Below are 18615 nucleotides of genomic sequence, written 5' to 3'. Positions count from 1 at the left end.
TTTAAGGTGTAAGTAAATCCCAGTTTGGAGTTTGGGACTAAAATACTATTCATTGAAATGAAATCAGGTACAGTTTTAGCAGGGTTGGACGTATGCAAACATTCAGACAAATCCCTAGTGTAAAGAATCTAATTAAATGGAAAAAAAAATGACCCTTATTTTATTTTGTGGCTGTAGAATAACATTCTAGTGCCAAATGGAAGCGCTTTATATGGTTCAGTTTTTAAACTGATGATGCTTGAACTGACTGCATTAAACTAGTGTAATTAAAGGTATTTGTAAATTTAATATCTGTGCTATTTCTTAGTTAAATCTTAGAATATGAAATTAAACATTCAGGCTAGGATCTAAACATGTGTACTGTTTTCCATTTTTCACATTATTGTTAGGCTTGAGTAAAATAATTGGTGAAAATGACCTTGTAAGGTAGAAAAATACTATACAACATGCAACATATTTTTACTTCATTTATAGAAGCAAACAGGAGAACAAAAGCTGTTCATTTAAATAAGTTGAATAAAGGAGCTGTTTTTTTCAATATTTGCATGAAATTACACAGAATTTAATGTATTTGCATTTTTAATTTCAGATTCAAAATGCTAATGATGTATTAATTGCTCCACTTGAGAAATTTCGCAAAGAACAGATAGGTGCAGCAAAAGTAAGTGCTACATTTTATTCTTCAGATATCCTCTTGATAATTAAAGATGACATAATTTCAGATGTTAACATTTTTGAAATTAGATGTTAACCTTTTAAAAAATTCTGTACATCATTTTAAATTCTTGCACAGAGCCTGTTACAAAGACTGGAATTCTTTTAAGCATAAAAGATATTCTTGTACTTAATAGAGAAAGTCAGCATGTTATGGGTGAGTTCGTCCCATCCCAACAATTGTGGGAAATTAACTATTTTAACGAGTGAAGTTAAAGTAAATTGAGACACTTTTTCCTAACTATATAAAATAAAAATTAGGTATTGGGTGTATTGAAAACTTAGGTAAGTAATAATAAAATAACTTTTATTATTTTTTGTGTTTTTTTCATTATTAATAAAAATGTGTTTGTGAAAAAAACTTTAGACATGTTTCTCAAGCCTTTGTGTTATTGTTTAATTGATTACAGACCAATTAAGATTTCCCTGAGCCCAATAGCTTCTGAAATTTATTTGCATCCTCTTTCTCAGACCTATACCTAAACTATCCTGCTCAACATTATATAAGGACATAAAATTTAGGGTTTCCAAAACAGAACTCATCATCTCCCATCCTTCTTCTATCTTTTCTCTCTATTTTGGTTTTCTATTTAGTCAATGACATACCCCTTCCCCATTCAAGCAGTATTGTCTCTTCTACTGCAGAATTATTTTTTTCCTTCTTTCCTCCTTCCCTTCTGTCTGAAATATTGAAATAGCTTATGATTTGGTCTCCTTACTTTCATCCTAATCTGTACACATTTTTGCTGTCTTCATCCTTCTTCCAATGAAATCTTCAGTGGTTTTCCTTGAGAGATGGTTTAATTCTGATAATGAAAGCTTTCCACAATGTGCCCATTTGCAACATTTCAGTGTATCTCCTTCCTCCGGCACAATTGTCCATTCACCTGTCTCTGTATATACTCTTGACTATGTCCATGGCTTTGCACAAACTTCCCTCTTCCTGGAGTATTTTTTACCCTTCCCTGTTGAAGTCTTCTTACCTCTCCATGGCTTCATTCATATCCCAGCACCAGAAAGAAGCTTTCCTTATTCCCTCTCTCTCTCTCTCTCTCTCTCACTCCCTCTCTCTCTCTCTCTCAAAAAACAAAAACAAAAACAAAAAACAAAAACAAAAAAAAACAAAAAAACAAAAACAAAAAACAGAGAGAGAGAGAGAGAGAGAGAGAGAGAGAGCACGCAACTGGGGGAGAGGGGCAGAGGCAGGGAGAGAGAGACTCTTAAACAGGCTGTACACTAAGCACAAAGTCCAATGCAGGGCTTGATTCCATGACCCTGGTATGATGACCTAACCCAGAGTCAAGATTAGGATGCTTAACTCACTGACCCACACAGGGGTCCTGGTCTTTCTTCATATTATTTGTTCCCCTTCCAGAATTGATTATCTTTCTTATAGAATCAAGTAGTTTTTATGCTTATTTCCTGTAAGAAACTAACAAAGTCTGTTGAATTAGAGTTTTTTGTGTATTTTTCTACCAATTATAAACAATTATCAAGTCAGGGACTAAACCAGAACCATGTTTATGTTAATTAATTGAGGAAACATTTATCAGTATCCTAGTTGGCCCACTTGTGGCCAGCATGGTGTTTGATAAGATTAAGGGATACAGTTGTAAACACAACAGTCTTGCTCTCTGCACTTGTGTCCCTTATTATCTTTTGTGGAAGGCAGACACCAAAGTAATTACAAATGCACTGAGGATTGTGATGCAAAAGTTAAGAGCAGTTTGTTAGAGTATAATTAATAAAACTGACCATGTCCAGGCGACCAGGCAACACTTTCTGGAGGCAGTATTGGTTAAACAGAGAGCTAAATGATAAAGAAATAGCTAGAAATGGGCGTTCAGAGGCAAGAAAGGAATAACCCATATTCCCAAAGAGGGAGCAGAGTGGGTATGAGTAAAGGCCTTAAAGGAGGATAGAGCCTGGCATGTTAGAAGAAAAAGGTCCAGGCTGTTAGAAATATAGAGGACCATGGAGACAGATGGCATGCACACAGCTTTATTAATGGCCCATAGTATTTTGTTCCTTATTCTGAGGGTATTGTTAAGCCAAATAAAAGTTGTAGCTAGATGAGTGTTGTTATATTTGCATTTTATTTTATTTTATTTTATTTTATTTTTATCATTTGTATGTTATTTTTTTATCTTTTATATTTTCATTTTAAATATCCCTCTAGTTTCATGTCATGCAGGGATTGGAGGGGGCAGGACTTCCTATACCACCAATGCACACAGGACTTCTTTGGGAAAGCCAATTTGGGACTATGGGATAATGACTTCAGATTCAGAAGGTGATAGTGGCTATGGAGACAAAGGGATGTATTTCAGAGGTAAAATTGGAAAGGTAGGAAATGGGTTACATACTGGGAAGTGAGGAACAGGACATTTCAGAGATTATTCTTAGGGTTCTGGGTTGTATAATTGGGTGACTTTTGGAGTGATTTACTGAGATAGACAGCATTAATGTTTGGATGGCAAAAATGAGTTTGGCTTTAGACATAATGAATTTGAGGTTCCTCCAAGACATCCAGGTGGGGGTGTTGAGCTTGCATGTATATATTCCTACCTGAATTCGAAATACACATTTGGGAACCATTGTCCTCTAGGTGGTGATTAAATTCATGGGTAAAGTTAGATTCCTTCCGGGAAAGAATAGATTGAGAAGAGGACTTCTATATAGTCTGAGAACTCAACATTTGATGTTTTGAGAGAGAAAAACAGGACAGATAAGGAAGTTGAGAAGGAAGGGCAGAAGAAGGAAGAAAATAAGAATATGGGGTGTGCTCAGAGCAAGGAAGTTTTTTTTTCCAAGAATAATAGTAGCTAATCTGTATTGACATCTATATTATAGGGGTTCTTACTGAGCTATTACATCTGAGACTTAATTAAAATTCTCACAAGCAACCCATGAGGTGAGTACAGGTATTACACCTGCTTTTACAATGAGGAAAATGATGAAGTGATCACAACAGATCACAGAGCTAGGAGGTCCGACTATGTGTCTGAAATTAAGCCATTTTACCTTAGAGCCTCAATTTACAATGTTTCACTTCACTGATATTTTTATAAAATTAAAGAGCTTTGTGAAAAATTCTTTAGTACAGGATATTCCAAGTGTTTTGGCCCATCTAAAGTAGAGTTTACTTGTGTAAGGATTATTCTTATTTCAAGGTTTAGGTTAGGTATAGTTAAAAGAAAATGAATAATTATACCTATTTTATTTTATTTTTTATTTTATCTTTTTTTTTTTACTATTATTCTATTTTTAAACACCTCAGTTGTTGGACGTATCAGCTGAAAACACACACAGTATATTATGCCTTTGCCTAGTCATTGGGAGGTGTTTTAAACTTGCTGTTAAATGAATTCAAATGAAATCTTGAACCTAAAGATTACTGCACTTGGCCTTTTGGTTGTGGTGATTCTGTGTACTTTATCTGCCTGATGCTTTTAGTACTAAATTGTAAGCTGCTAAGTAATCCTTGTTCAGTAAAGTGAATAAAAAAACAGGCATTTTCTTCTGAAATATATGTATAGGTCAGTTTTATTTTGGTATTGCAGAAACACCATGGTAGAAATAAAAATATTTGAAGGAGTTTATTTTTTTCTATTGCTTTACTCCCTGTTTTACTTATATATTTTCCTGGTAAATAGAGGTAATTCTACAGATGATACTCTGCTGCTTTTTACAGTGTGTACAATAGAGGTTTCCAGCAAGTGTTCAGGCTGATGAGCTGGAAGGTAAGAGTGTCAGTTAAGTGTAGACTCCTGCAGTGCAGTCAGTGACCTCCTCAGCTTGGACCAAGTGGAAAATGCTGAGTCAAAGTAGCCCTCTCCTCACAACCAGATGATCCTATTTAACTGACATGGACTAAGTCTACAGACCACAAACATTTCCTTTTGTAGTGTGTTCTGTGGACGTTGAGACACCTGATACCTTGCTGTGCAACGCAAGGCACTGTGTGAGTTATAGTTGTGGGGAAAAAGCACCATTGAAAGCCATTAGAAAAGATTAATGATGGGGGTTCCCTCACTGGACTGAGGAGATGGTTCCTGTTTTTTGAATAGCTGAAATTATGTATAAATAGTTGCAAAGTATATTTATTTAGAGGTTCTTAGTGTGCTGGTATATGCAGAATGGAATTGTTTGCAGGCCTGACATATTACATGTGTCAGAGTATAGAATTGAATATTTGTGTGTGTTTTTTTAAATTTGTATCCTGTTAAAACTGCTGATTTCAGTTCTAGAAATGAGTAGAAAATAGGTATCCAGAATGATTAATGCAAACTAAAATTTTCACAATATAAGTATATCCAGAGCAGCATACATTACAGCAAAATGAAATATAACTTGTTTTCACATTTTATATAAATTGACAACTATATTTGGTTACATTCAAAATCATGCCCTTGCCCCTAGTGAGAATCATTTTTAAGTCATATCTATATTTGCCAAACCTGTTCCTACATAAACTGGTGACTCCAAAGAATAGGTAGAACTCTGTATCTGAGTTCCTACATAAAGACAAATACATTAAGAGAAATAGTGTAAACATACCTACATATCAGCCTATTACATATTTTAGGTGATGGAACCGGCTTTCAGGAGACCAAGGACTCATTTTATGCATATAAACAGACTGAGCAGCTAGTTACTGGCACAGTGAGGATTAGAACTCAATTCCTTAGATCGCTGGTCTATCAAGTCCTCTATTACTCCTCTTTAGAATACTCTTTTGTGAAATATTTTATTTTGCTTACCTTTAGCAAACAAATGATTTAGTGTGCAATACATCTTAATTATAAAAATGTTTCAAGTATGCCCACTTCATTTAAAACTTGCCCACTTTGAATCAAGCCTAGTTATGTACTTAATTTTATTTTTAATTTTCCTCAGCATACAGTAGGCACTTAATACTGACTTATTTCATTAGAGATAAGATACCTGAGAAATACTGCCCATAAAAGACATTTTCATTTCCATGGGAAACATTTTTTTTAAGACTGGTTTTCAGTTTTAAGTAGACCTTAATAGAAATCATATGAACATTGATCCATTATGGTATTAATAGAAAAATAAACAATATAATATTAGTCATTTCAAAATAGGACTGATTTTCTTTATGTTAGTTTCATGTTGAAGACTGTAATGGAAACTGATAATTCTTGTCCCTTCATTTTCTCCATAATAGAGTTTGGTTCTGTCTCTGAGCATTTATTATTATTATTATTATTATTATTATTATTATTTTATTTATTTGTTTTGAGAGAAAGAGAGCACAAGTGAGGGAGGGGCAGGAGAGAGAGAGGGAGAGAGAGAATCCCAAGCAGGCTCCACTCTGTCAGCACAGAGCCGATTGTGAAGCTTGAACCCGTGAAACGTGAGATCATGATCTGAGCCAAAATCAGGAGTTGGACACTCAACTGACTGAGCCACCCAGGTGCCCCTGAGCGTTTATTATTTTTAAACATGTCTTGCACCTCTAATTATTTTAGCATGTTGTATCTAAAATCTGTGGACAGTTGTCACGATTAGTTTGTCACATAGTCTTAGATTTCTTTCATGTAAAAAATGGCTTCAGTCTAATTTGTTGTCTCAAATAGACAAATGACTTAGAGAAACTAGAAGGGTTATAGATGCTTTACTTATTCCAAATTATAAAGTTTTTGCCATTTAACTGACTTATTAATCTAATTTAATGGGTAATACATTGGGCTCATTATGGGAACAGTCCAAAAGAATGTGGTTTATAGCATCAGAGTATGGATTTAGTACATCACCTTACTTTTCCTCCAGTTGTCAACAAGTTCTTTTTTATTTAATTTTTTAATGTTTATTTTTGAGAGAGAAAGACAGAGTGCGAGTGGGGGAGGGGCAGGGAGAGAGGGAGACAGAGAATCTGAAGCAGGCTCCAGGCTCAGAGCTGTCAGCACAGAGCCTGACGCAGGGCTCACACTCAGAGATCGCGAGATCATGACCTGAGCCGAAGTCAGACACTTACCCGAGCCACCCAGGCGCCCCTAGTTGTCAACAAGTTCTACAGAGAGGATGGTCAGGATTGATTTTGCATGTGCCGCTGATGGCTGCTGTGCTGAATCTGTCTCCTGGACAGAAATTCTCTGGGGCTGAATTTTTAGGACAAATTATAAACATTTCATAGTTGTTTTGAAATTCTCTTTATTGTACTTTTTGTCATTAGAACCTATTTTATGGGGTTTGAGAATTATTGATTTTTGGTATTTGGTCATCTTTAAAAATAATAATAATGGGTAACCAAGTACTATTTTACATGAAACTCATTTAATCCTTACACCAGCATATTAGATAGGAAAACTGTTACGCACATTTTATAGATAAATAAGCTGAGGTGCAGAGAAGTTAAGCAAATGGGCTGAGGTCTTGTGACTAGTAAGAAGTAGAGTCAGATTTTAAACAGAAACGAGATAAAACCTATAGAGTTCTTGAGTAGCACCACTTCATGTTTGATGCTCAAGAAATATTAATTAATTCCTTTATTTTTAAAGAAGGAAAATTGGCTACTTAGCTCATTTGGAGAGCAGATAGTGTCTTATAATTTACCAGCAGGTTCTATACAGTCATACACACTTGAGATCAAAATCTAACACATAGTACTCATAGGAACTGTGAACTTGGGTAAGTTAATTACCTTTTCTAAGCCTTAGTTTCCCTATCTGAAAAAAAAATGGGGACAATAATAGGACCGTCTTCATATGATTGATGTGATAGCATAATTTGACATTTCAAATAAATTTCTTAGTGTAATTTCTTCTACATGGCAAGTACTAAGATGTTAATTGCTTTCATAGTTAATAATCAGTATTCACATTATATACTTTTTGTCAGTATTAACCAAAAGTATTACAGTAAAAATAAGATCATTGTTGATGTAGTTTAGTTTCCTTATTTTCTTTTATAGGCAGGGAAAAATCACTGTTGATTCTAGATTATTAAGTGCAGTTCTCAGGGTTACCAAGCAAGAGGGGCCTGCCTGGACAGTACCTATAGTTAAAAACACTGTAAATCTTGTGAAGTGCTATTACTTACAATAGTCCTACAAAGTATGAAGTTAGGAAGTATTTTCCACATGACTAACCTGACACCTAGAAAGATCAAGCAGCATTACCAGCAACCCAGAGGTGCAGGTGTACTTTAGCTAGGCACTCAAGTCCAACCCTTCTGTTGCTAACTTAGTAATTTGGGCAGCATAATATACCTGCCTTTATCATAGGAATGTTAGTGCTTGTTTTTTGTTTTTTGTTTTTTGTTTTTTGTTTTTGTTTTTTTTTTTGGAGTTCATATTGTATTTTCACCATCATTACAACATTCTTGTGAGGTGAATATCATCTCTAATTGATTGACCCCATTGCCACCACTAGAAAAACAAACCAGATCACATCCCCTGGAGACAGTGAGTCAGTAGTAGTCTCTTTACTTGACATGTGGTACCATTCAGTGTCTCTACATGTTTCAAAAATTGCTGAGGGTATTATTTTCTTCACATTTCAGAGTTTGCTAGTCCATTAGAAAAGCTGAGCCTCCTATAGTTACAATTCTGGATAGGGACATAACCTAAAGGCCTTCTGAACAATTAAGTCAATATATATTTATTACATCACTATATGTTAAGTGTATATGTATATGTATATACATACATAGATTATTATAACTTTCTTAAGTGGCTGTTATGTGCTCAGATAGGAGGATAAACTCTTGTGTTTTATTTTTATTATAGTAAATTGAAGATATGATTATCACTTTTTGTCCCCCTCCTGATTATCCTTATGTTGATGCCAAAAGACTGATACTTAGGAAACATTTTAAGCTTCCCAGAATTTGTATATTTATAAAAGATCCTTATACTAATTTTTTAGGTCAAATATATAGCTTATTAAATTTTATTGCAATTTACAATTGTTCTACATAAATAGTAATTGATGAAATGCAGTGGAGCCTCACTAATGTTATTGTTAAAATCTATACTGAGTGAAAAACCTTGTTATTCAGTAGAATTCTTCAATGGTCAGCCTTTTTGGGTGGGAATCAAGCCTTTTTCCATATAATGAAATCTTCTCTGTAGCAAATCCATTTACTTAAAGTTAACCTGGTGGAAGGAGAAATTCCAAATAACTAATGAAAATTTTCTAGATCCCTTGCTTTCAATAGGGACAACAGTGAGGAGTTCAGAAATTCTTGGAAGTTCAGAAGTTCAAATGCTCATGGAGCATCTCCCCTGAGGACATTTCCCCTGTGAATTTTATATCTTTTCTAGAAAACAAGGTAGTTTCTTTGTTCAATAGCTGGCGTTTTTATCTGTAGATTCATTTTTTCCTCACATCTACTGGCTGCCCTATTGCAGAAGAATTTGCTACATGAGAATTTATGCTTCTTATTGCTATATACATTGACATTTTTCCTTACACCTTCTACCTTTTTAATTATCCCTTAGGTGGTAGGGAAGCTATCAGTGATTGTTATTTTTTTTCAAATTTAAATTATTAGAAATATTCCAAAACACTTAGGAAACTTTATATTGATTTCTATGGAAAACTAAACACCATAGAATTGGAAAACATTTTATTTCACACTTAAATTTTACAATTCAATGCAAGTTGCAGATAGAAACAGGTGTACATTTAAAGCATCAGAAATACATGGTTTTGTAGTACACACATTTGATGTTAACTGGAGAGCTTTGATAAAATGACTACCCTCTGTGAATAATACCCTCCTGTGTTTAATTTTATATCATAATAGTTGCTTGTTAATTGAGAAAACACACATAAATGTCAGAACTTATTTTCAGGGTGATCTAGGATGGAAGAAGGAAGATGAAGGATTTTTCAAATAATTTTTATAGAATACTAGATTTTGTATCTTATAATCTATTCTTTAGGGTTGTTGGAAATGAATTAAGTCAGCATTTGAATTTTTTTTTAATGTTCACTCATTTTTGAGAGAGAGAGAGAGAGACAGCATAAGCAAGGGAGGGGTGGAGAAAGAAGGTACAGAGGATCTGAAGCAGGCTCTAAGCTGATAGCAGTGAACCCAATGCGGGACTCAAACTCACGAACTGTGAGATCATGACCTGAGCCGAAATCCAAAGCTTAACCGAGTGAGCCACCACAGTGCCCCTCAGCATTTGAATTTTAATGATACTTCATTGGGCTTTTCTTATTGCCCTCACCTATATTTTGTGTATATCATATTGGAATTAAAGCTTTGTAATATGCATTGAGTAATTGGAAACCCTCTAAAGACTATAAATCAGTGAGTTAATATTTAGGAAACTTTAATAGATTTAAAAATTAAATTATGAAGAACTTCAGACTACTTTCCCTACAAAATTAATTAAACCTTTTGTTACATCTGAAATACAGAACATTTTCATATCTAGTCAAGCAAACAAAACAAAACAAAATAAACATGTACTGAGTATCTCAAAGTTGCTAGGGTCATTGTCAGGAAATATCTGCATTTGCTGAACATTCCTATTATACATACAGTTATTCTTAATAGGACATTGTTTCAACTTATCAAACTCTTGTTTTCTGTTAACAGCTTTAGTTTTTAAGTGTTCGTGCTAAAATTTAGCAGTGAAAACTGAACTTGAAGCCCCAAAGAGTATCTGGTTATTATAACAATACAAATTTTAAAAATATCAATAGAGGCCTATAAAATTACTTAAGTTTTCATTGTTCATGTCACAGTGTTTATTCAGATCAAAATCAAATCTCATCAGGAATTAAGGTAGAGCACTTTGATTCCATACTGACCCAGTTGACTGTGGGTTTGATGGTGAGACTTTTGCTGTGTTTCATTTACTTCATTCCAAAGTAGTAAGGTATTTTGGCATCTATATTTTTTCATCTAATAACAGGCTCTCCTCTGCTGCTTAATCCTCTGTGCCCTGCTCTGAGTCATTAGAAAGTGGATTAGCATCCCATCATCCATCTTAAGTCATTGATAAAAAAACAACAAACATTCAACTGGACAGTGTTGATCTGCTTTGTCAGGATGATGTGAAGTCTAGAGACACAAAAATAAAATATGGTGCTTGCCTTCATGGAGCTAACAGTATAGCAAAAGAAGCCACAGAAAAACAAATAATTATGATGAAATGGAATTAATGATGTATCTGAAATATGCCCACAGTATTTACATGCACAATGGAAGGAACGATTCATTCTTTTAACCAGGGGGAGGATGGCCAAGACTTTTGTGATATTCTGGTATCAGCAAGTGCAATGTAATGGCTAGCAGAAACTTTCCAGTTAGTGCAAGGGATAAACAGCATCGCAGGCAAAAGAGAAGAGTCATAATGGTGTAAAAAAAATGTGATGGCTTTAGAAAATGGTTTGGAAACTTGATATATTCTGGTGTGATTAGAGCTGTTGCTTTTCACCTTTTTTTCCTCCCTAACATGAACCACATTAAGGCATGCATTATACATCAGAATTCAATGAATACATATGCTAACATACTTCTATTACCACATATATACTCTGGTATTTTCAGTTGTATTCTACTCTAATCTTTTTCATTTCAAACAAGTGCTGGCTATAACTCATGAGACTGGTTATGTAACCCACCAATGTCATAACCCATACTATGAATAAATATTGGGTCCTTGCTTAGCATGCAAATGTAAGTGGAAAGTGAAGGCAAATTAGTGAGAAATGAGGCAAGAAATACTCAGTCGACGCAGAATAATGGAGAGTTTTGTGCTGCACCAAGGACTTTTTTTTTTGTTAATAATCATGATGATGATGAACAAGATATAATAGATAATGATCATACATGTGAGATGTATTTTAGGCAGCTCACATAATATTTATTTAATCTTTACAACAACTCTATGAGGTAGGAGCTATTATTTTCATCCTCTTCTTACTAGTGAGTAAACTTGAGCCACAGAGAGAATAATGTCATTTGTTAATGATTAGGCAGCTGGTAAATGACAAAGCACAGGATTGAACCCAGGTAGTTTGGCTCTAAGGTACATGCTCCTAACCATGATACTTTAATCTTCTACTCATATGGCAGACATGATACTCATGTGGGCAGAGTCTTAGTCTACATTTTAAGATGATAACTTATGAGCAAGGTGTAAGGCTGGATGGAGTCTGAGAGACCAACTGCCAGCCACTGATTCATCAATCTTTGCATTAGAATGTTTATGAAATCTTTTTCTGCCATTAGGAAATCCAGTCATTTCTGTGTACCTGCCAGCCACACAGGCCTGGTAGCAGGAAAACCACACCAGCAGGAGGGGAACCTTTGGCCTATGTCATATAAAGGTCTTTGCAGTAAGCTACAAACCCCTAGAATAATCCTCTCCCCTTCTCAAGTAGTTCAGAGATGATCCTCTTTGTTAGCCCTGAAGTTTCCATAGGCCACTGCTTTTTTTTTTCTTCTTATTCTCTGATTTAGCAGCTCCTGCTATTCTAATGCTTTTCTTCTAAGTCAGTACATTTCTCCAGTCTACCACATCTTTCCTTTTTAAAACTTTTTTCTGTCCTTTCCTTTGGGTATGAGAGGCTGATGTTCCCATATCTGAATTCAGCTGTTACCAAATTCCCAAAGGAATGATGGCCCAGGAGAGACTGATCCCACCATCCTGTGTGATATTTTACCAGTTCCAGTGCAGAGCAAGTATCTCATTAAAGGACACACGTGACTCTATCCTCTTCTACCTCAGGATGATTTTCCACCGTGAAGAGTTTAAGGGTGACCTTTGTTTCCTTTTCTGTGTTTAAAGTATTAATTTCTGTTTTAAGGCCAAGATGGATAAACTGTAGGCCAAATCTGGCTTACTGCCGGTTTTTGTGTGGACCTTAAACTACGAATATGTGTGGTTTCTACATTTTTAAATAGTTTTTAAAAAATTAAAAAAACAGTATGTTATGATGTAAAAATTATGTGAAAATAAGATTTCAGTGCTCATAAAGTTTTATTAGAAGGCAGCATTGCTCATTTGTTTGTGTTTTCCTTTTTAAAATTTTTTAAATATGAAATTCATTGTCAAATTAGTTTCCATACAACAACCAGTGCTCACCCCAACAGGTGCCCTCCTCAATGCCTATCACCCACCACACCCCCAACTCCCATCAACCGTCAGTTTATTCTTAATTTTTAAGAGTGTCTTATGATTTGGCTCTCTCCCTCTCTTTTTTTTTTCTTCCCCTCCCCCATGGTCTTCTGTTAAGTTTCTCAGCATCCACATAAGAGGGAAAATATATGGTATCTGTCTTTCTCTGCATGACTTATTTTACTTAGCATAACACTCTCCAGTTCCATCCACATTGCTACGAAAGGCCATATTTCATTCTTTCTCATTGCCACGTAGTATTCCATTGTGTATGTAAACCACAATTTCCTTATCCATTCATCAGTTGATGGACATTTAGGCTCTTTCCATAATTTGGCTATTGTTGAAAGGGCTGCTATAAACATTGGGGTACAAATGCCCCTATGTATCAGCATTCCTGTATCCCTTGGGTAAATTCCTAACAGTGCTATTGCTGGGACATAGGGTAGATCTATTTTTAATTTTTTGAGGAACCTCCACACTGTTTTCCAGAGCAGCTGGACCAGTTTGCATTCCCATCAACAGTGCAAGATGGTTCCCATTTCTCCACATCCTCACCAGCATCTATAGTCTCCTGATTTGTTCATTTTGGCCACTCTGACTGTCGTGAGGTGTTATCTCTGTGGTTTTGATTTGTATTTCCCTGATGAGGAGCAACACTGAGCATCTTTTCATGTGCCTGTTGACCATCTGGGTGTCTCCTTTAGAGAAGTGTCTATTCATGTTTTCTGCCCATTTCTTGACTGGATTATTTGTTTTTCGGGTGTGGAGTTTGGTGAGCTCTTTATAGATTTTGGATACTAGCCCTTTGTCTGATATGTCACTTGCAAATATCTTTTCCCATTCCGTTGGTTGCCTTTTAGTTTTGTTGATTGTTTCCTTTGCAGTGCAGAAGCTTTTTATCTTCATGAGGTCCCAATAGTTCATTTTTGCCTTTAATTCCCTTGCCTTTGGAGATGTGTCAAGTAAGAAATTGCTGCAGCTGAGGTCAGAGAGGTTTTTTCCTGCTTTCTCCTCTAGGGTTTTGATGGTTTCCTGTCTCACATTCAGGTCCTTTATCCATTTTGAGTTTATTTTTGTGAACGGTAAGAAAGTGGTCTAGTTTAATTCTTCCGCATGTTGCTGTCCAGTTCTCCCAACACCATTTGTTAAAGAGACTGACTTTCTGGGGCGCCTGGATGGCTCAGTCAGTTGAGCATCTGACTTCAGCTCAGGTCAGGATCTCGCAGTTTGTGAGTTCGAGCCCTGTGCTGACAGCTCAGAGCCTGGAGCCTGTTTCGGATTCTGTGTCTCCCTCTCTCTGCCCCTTCCCCGCTCATGCTCTGTCTCTCAAAAATGAATAAACATTAATTTTTTTTTTTTAAAAGAGACTGTCTTTTCTCCATTGAATATTCTTTCCTGCTTTGTCAAAGATTAGTTGGCCATACATTTGTGGGTCCAGTTCTGGAGTCCCTATTTTATTCTGTTGGTCTATGTGTCTGTTTTTGTGCCAATACCATGCTGTCTTGATGATTACAGCTTTGTACTAGAGGCTAAAGTCTGGGATTGTGATGTCTCCTGCTTTGGTTTTCTTCTTCAATAGTACTTTGGCTATTCAGGCTCTTTTGGGGTCCGATACAAATTTTAGGATTGCTTGTTCTAGCTTCAAGAAGAATGCTGGTGCAATTTTTATTGGGATTGCATTGAATATATAAACTGCTTGGGGAGTATTGACATTTTAACAATATTTTTTCTTCCAATCCTTGAAACCGAATGTTTTTCCATTTCTTTGTGTCTTCTTCAATTTCCTTCATAAGATTTGTATAGTTTTCAGCATACAGATCTTTACATCTGTGGTTAGGTTTATTTCTAGGTATTTTATGATTCTTCGTGCAATTGTGAATGGGACCAGTTTCTTTATTTGTTTTTCTGTTGCTTCATTATTAGTGTGTAAGAATCAACTGATTTCTGTACATTAATTTTGTATCCTGTGACTCTGCTGAATTCATGTGTCAGTTCTAGCAGTCTTTTGGTGGAGTCTGTCGTGTTTTTCATGTATAGTATCATGTCATCTGCAAAAAGTGAAAGCTTGCTTTCATCTTTGCCAATTTTGATGTCTTTGATTTCCTTTTGTTGTCTGATTGCTGATGCTAGCACTTCCAACACTATGTTAAACAACAGCGGTGAGAGTGGACATCCCTGTCGTGGTCATGATCTCAGGGGGATAGCTCTCAGTTTTTCCCCATGGAGGATGATATTAGCTGTGGGCTTTTCATAAATGGCTTTTATGATGTTTAAGTGTGTTCCTTCTATCCTGACTTTCTCGAGGATTTTTATTAAGAAAGAATGCTGAATTTTGTCAAATGCTTTTCCTGCATTGATTGGCAGAATCATATGGTTCTTTTCTTTTCTTTTATTAATGTGATCTACCACATTGATTGATTTACAAATGTTGAACCAGCCCTGCAGCCCAGGAATGAATCCCACTTGATCATGGTGAATAATTCTTTTTATATGCTGCTGAATTCAATTTGCTAGTATCTTGTTGAGAATTTTTGCATCCGTATTCATCAGGGATACTGGCCTTTAGTTCTCTTTTTTTGCTGGGTCTTTGTCTGGTTTGGGAATCAAAGTAATGCTGGCTTCATACAATGAGTCTGGAAGTTTTCCTTCCCTTTCTATGTTTTGGAACAGCTTGAGAAGGATAGGTATTATGTCTGCTTTAAATATCTGGTAGAATTCCCCAGGGAAGCCATGTGGTCCTGGATTCTTATTTGTTGGGAGATTTTTGATAACTGATTCCATTTCTTTGCTGGTTATGGGTCTGTTCAAGTTTTCTATTTCTTCCTGTTTGAGTTTTGGAAGTGTGTGGGTGCTTAGGAATTTGTCCATTTCTTCCAGGTTGTCCACTTTGTTGGCATATAATTTTTCATAGTATTCCTTGATAATTGCTCGTATTTCTGAGGGGTTGGTTGTAATAATTGCATTTTCATTCATGATTTTATCTATTTGGGTCATCTCCCTTTTCTTTTTGAGAAGCCTGGCCAGAGGTTTATCAATTTTGTTTATTTTTTCAAAAAACCAACTCTTGGTTTCAATTATCTGCTCTACAGTTTTTTTGTACTCTATAGTGTTTATTTCTGCTCTGATCTTTATTTCTCTTCATCTGATGGGGTTGTGGTGTCTTTGCTGTTCTGCTTCTAGTTCCTTTAGGTGTGCTGTTAGATTTTGTATTTGGGGTTTTTCTTGTTTCTTGAGATAGGCCTGGATTGCAATGTATTTTCCTCCTAAGACTGCCTTCACTGCATCCCAGTGTTTGGATTGTTGTATTTTCATTTTCATTTGTTTCCATATATTTTTTAATTTTTTCTCTAATTGCCTGGTTGACCCATTCATTCTTTAATAGGGTGTTCTTTAACCTCCATGCTTTTGGAGGTTTTCCAGCCTTTTTCCTGTGGTTGAAAGCTGTGCACTGTGGTCTGTGCATAGCACTGTGGTCTGAAAGTGTGCAAGGTATTATCTCAATTCTTTTATAGTTATTAAGGGCTGTTTTGTGACCCAGTATGCGATCTATCTTGGAGAATGTTCCATGTGCACTCGAGAAGAAAGTGTATTCTGTTGCTTTAGGATGCAGAGTTCTAAATATATCTGTCAAGTCCATCTGATCCAATGTATCATTCAGGGCCCTTGTTTCTTTATTGATCCTGTGTCTAGATGATGTATCCATTGTTGTAAGTGGGGTGTTAAAATCCCCTGCAATTACCACATTCTTATCAATAGGGTTCCTTATGTTTGTGATTGTTTTATATATTTGGGGGCTCCTGTATTTAGCGCATAGATATTTATAATTGTTAGCTCTTCCTGATGGATAGACCCTATAATTATTATATAATGCCCTTCTTCATCTCTTGTTACAGCCTTTAATTTAAAGTCTAGTTTGTCTGATATAAGTATGGCTACTGCAGCTTTCTTTTGATTTCCAGTAACATGATAGATAGTTCTCCATCCCCTCACTTTCCTCCTAAAGGTGTCCTCAGGTCTAAAATGAGTCTCTTGTAGACAGCAAATAGATGGGTCTTGTTTTTTTTTATCCATTCTGATACCCTATGTCTTTTGGTTGGAGCATTTAGTCCATTTACAATCCATGTTATTATTGAAAGATATGGGTTTAAAGTCCTTGTCATGTCTGTAGATTTCATGCTTGTAGTGATGTCTCTGGTACTCAGGTCCTTGCAACATTTCACTCACAGAATCCCCCTTAGGATCTCTTGTAGTGCTGGTTTAGTGGTGATGAATTCCTTCAGTTTTGTTTGGGAAGACCTTTATCTCTCCTTCTATTCTGAATGACAGACTTGCTGGATAAAAGATTCTCGGCTGCGTATTTTTTCTCTTCATCACATTGAAGATCCCCTGCCATTCCTTTCTGGCCTGCCAAGTTCCAGAAGAGAGATCAGTCACGAGTCTTATAGGTCTCCCTTTATATGTTAGGGCATATTTATCCCTCGATGCTTTCAGAATTTTCTCTTTATCCTTGTATTTTGCCAGGTTCACTATGACAAGTCTTGGAGAAGATAGATTCAAGTTACGTCTGAAGGGAGTTCTCTGTGCCTCTTGGATTTCAATGCCTTTTTCCTTCCCCAGATCAGGGAAGTTCTCAGCTATGATTTGTTCAAGTACACCTTCAGCCCCTTTCTCTCTGTCTTCTTTTTCTGGAATTCATATGATAAGTATATTGTTCAATAAGATTGTATCACTTAGTTCTCTAATTCTCCCCTCATACTCCTGGATTTTTTAAATCTTTTTCTCAGCTTCCTCTTTTTCTGCAATTTTATCTTCTAATTCACCTATTACCTCCTCTGCCTCTTCAATTCGTGCTATGGCCACCTCCATTTTATTTTGCATCTCATTTATAGCATTTTTTAGCTCCTCATGACTATTTCTTATTCCCTTGATCTCTGTAGCAATAGATTCTCTGTTGTTCTCTATGCTTTTTTCAAGCCCAGCGATTAATTTTATGGCTATTATTCTGAATTCTTGTTCCATTATATTGCTTAAATCATTTTTGATCAATTCGTTAGCCGTCACTACTTCTTGGAGTTTCTTTTGAGGAGAATTCTTCCGTTTTGTTATTTTGGGTAGTCCCTGCGGTGGCTCTAATCTGCAGGGCACTTCCCCTGTGCTGTTCCGAGAAACTTGTGTTGGTGGGCAGGGCCACAGTCTGACCAGATGTCTGCCCCCAGCCCACCAGTGGGGCCACAGTCAGACAGGTGTGTACCTTAGCTTCCCCTCTCCTAGGGCCGGGATTCACTGTGGGGTGGAGTGGCCCCTGTCTGGGCTACTTGCACACTGCTGCTTCCATGGTATCTGGTGTATTAGCCGGGGTGGATCTGCAAGGTGCACAGGAGCGGAGGGGCAGGCTTAGCTAGCTTTGCCTTCGGTGGTCCCCATGGGAGGGGCCCTGTAGCTCCAGGAGGGAAGCCGACTGGTTGGAGGAATGGGTCCCCAGAAGCACAGCGTTGGGCGTTTGCAAGTGCAAGCAAGTTCGGTGATGGGAACTGGTTCCTGTTGGAATTTCAGCTGGGGAATGGGGGAGGGAAATGGCGCTTGCCAGTGCCTCGAAGCCGAGCTCTATCTTCAGGGGCTCAACAACTCTCCCTCCCAGTGTCCTCTCTCCCTCCCTGCTCTCCGAGAGCAGAGCTGTTGACCTTTAACATTTCCAGATGTTAAGTCCCGCTGGCTGTCAGAACTCACTGAGTCTGGCCCCTCCGCTTTTGCAAGCCATACTAGGGGGCTCTGCCTTGCCAGGCAGG

General features: G+C 36.7%; 1 protein-coding gene across 2 annotated transcripts in view; it reads left to right on the top strand.

Annotated features, from left to right (window-relative positions):
• Nucleotides 1-18615, top strand: part of ARHGAP42 (Rho GTPase activating protein 42) — a 320243-nt gene that overhangs the window by 152242 nt on the left and 149386 nt on the right. For both annotated transcript variants that reach the window (XM_045483540.1, XM_045483541.1), the window contains exon 4: nt 590-661. In XM_045483540.1, the coding sequence (XP_045339496.1) occupies nt 590-661 (72 nt within the window). The remainder of the gene's footprint in view (nt 1-589; nt 662-18615) is intronic.

The sequence above is a fragment of the Leopardus geoffroyi genome, chromosome D1 (assembly GCF_018350155.1).
Source record: "Leopardus geoffroyi isolate Oge1 chromosome D1, O.geoffroyi_Oge1_pat1.0, whole genome shotgun sequence".
NCBI classification, from domain to species: domain Eukaryota; kingdom Metazoa; phylum Chordata; class Mammalia; order Carnivora; family Felidae; genus Leopardus; species Leopardus geoffroyi.
This window is presented reverse-complemented; position numbering and strand designations above follow the sequence as displayed.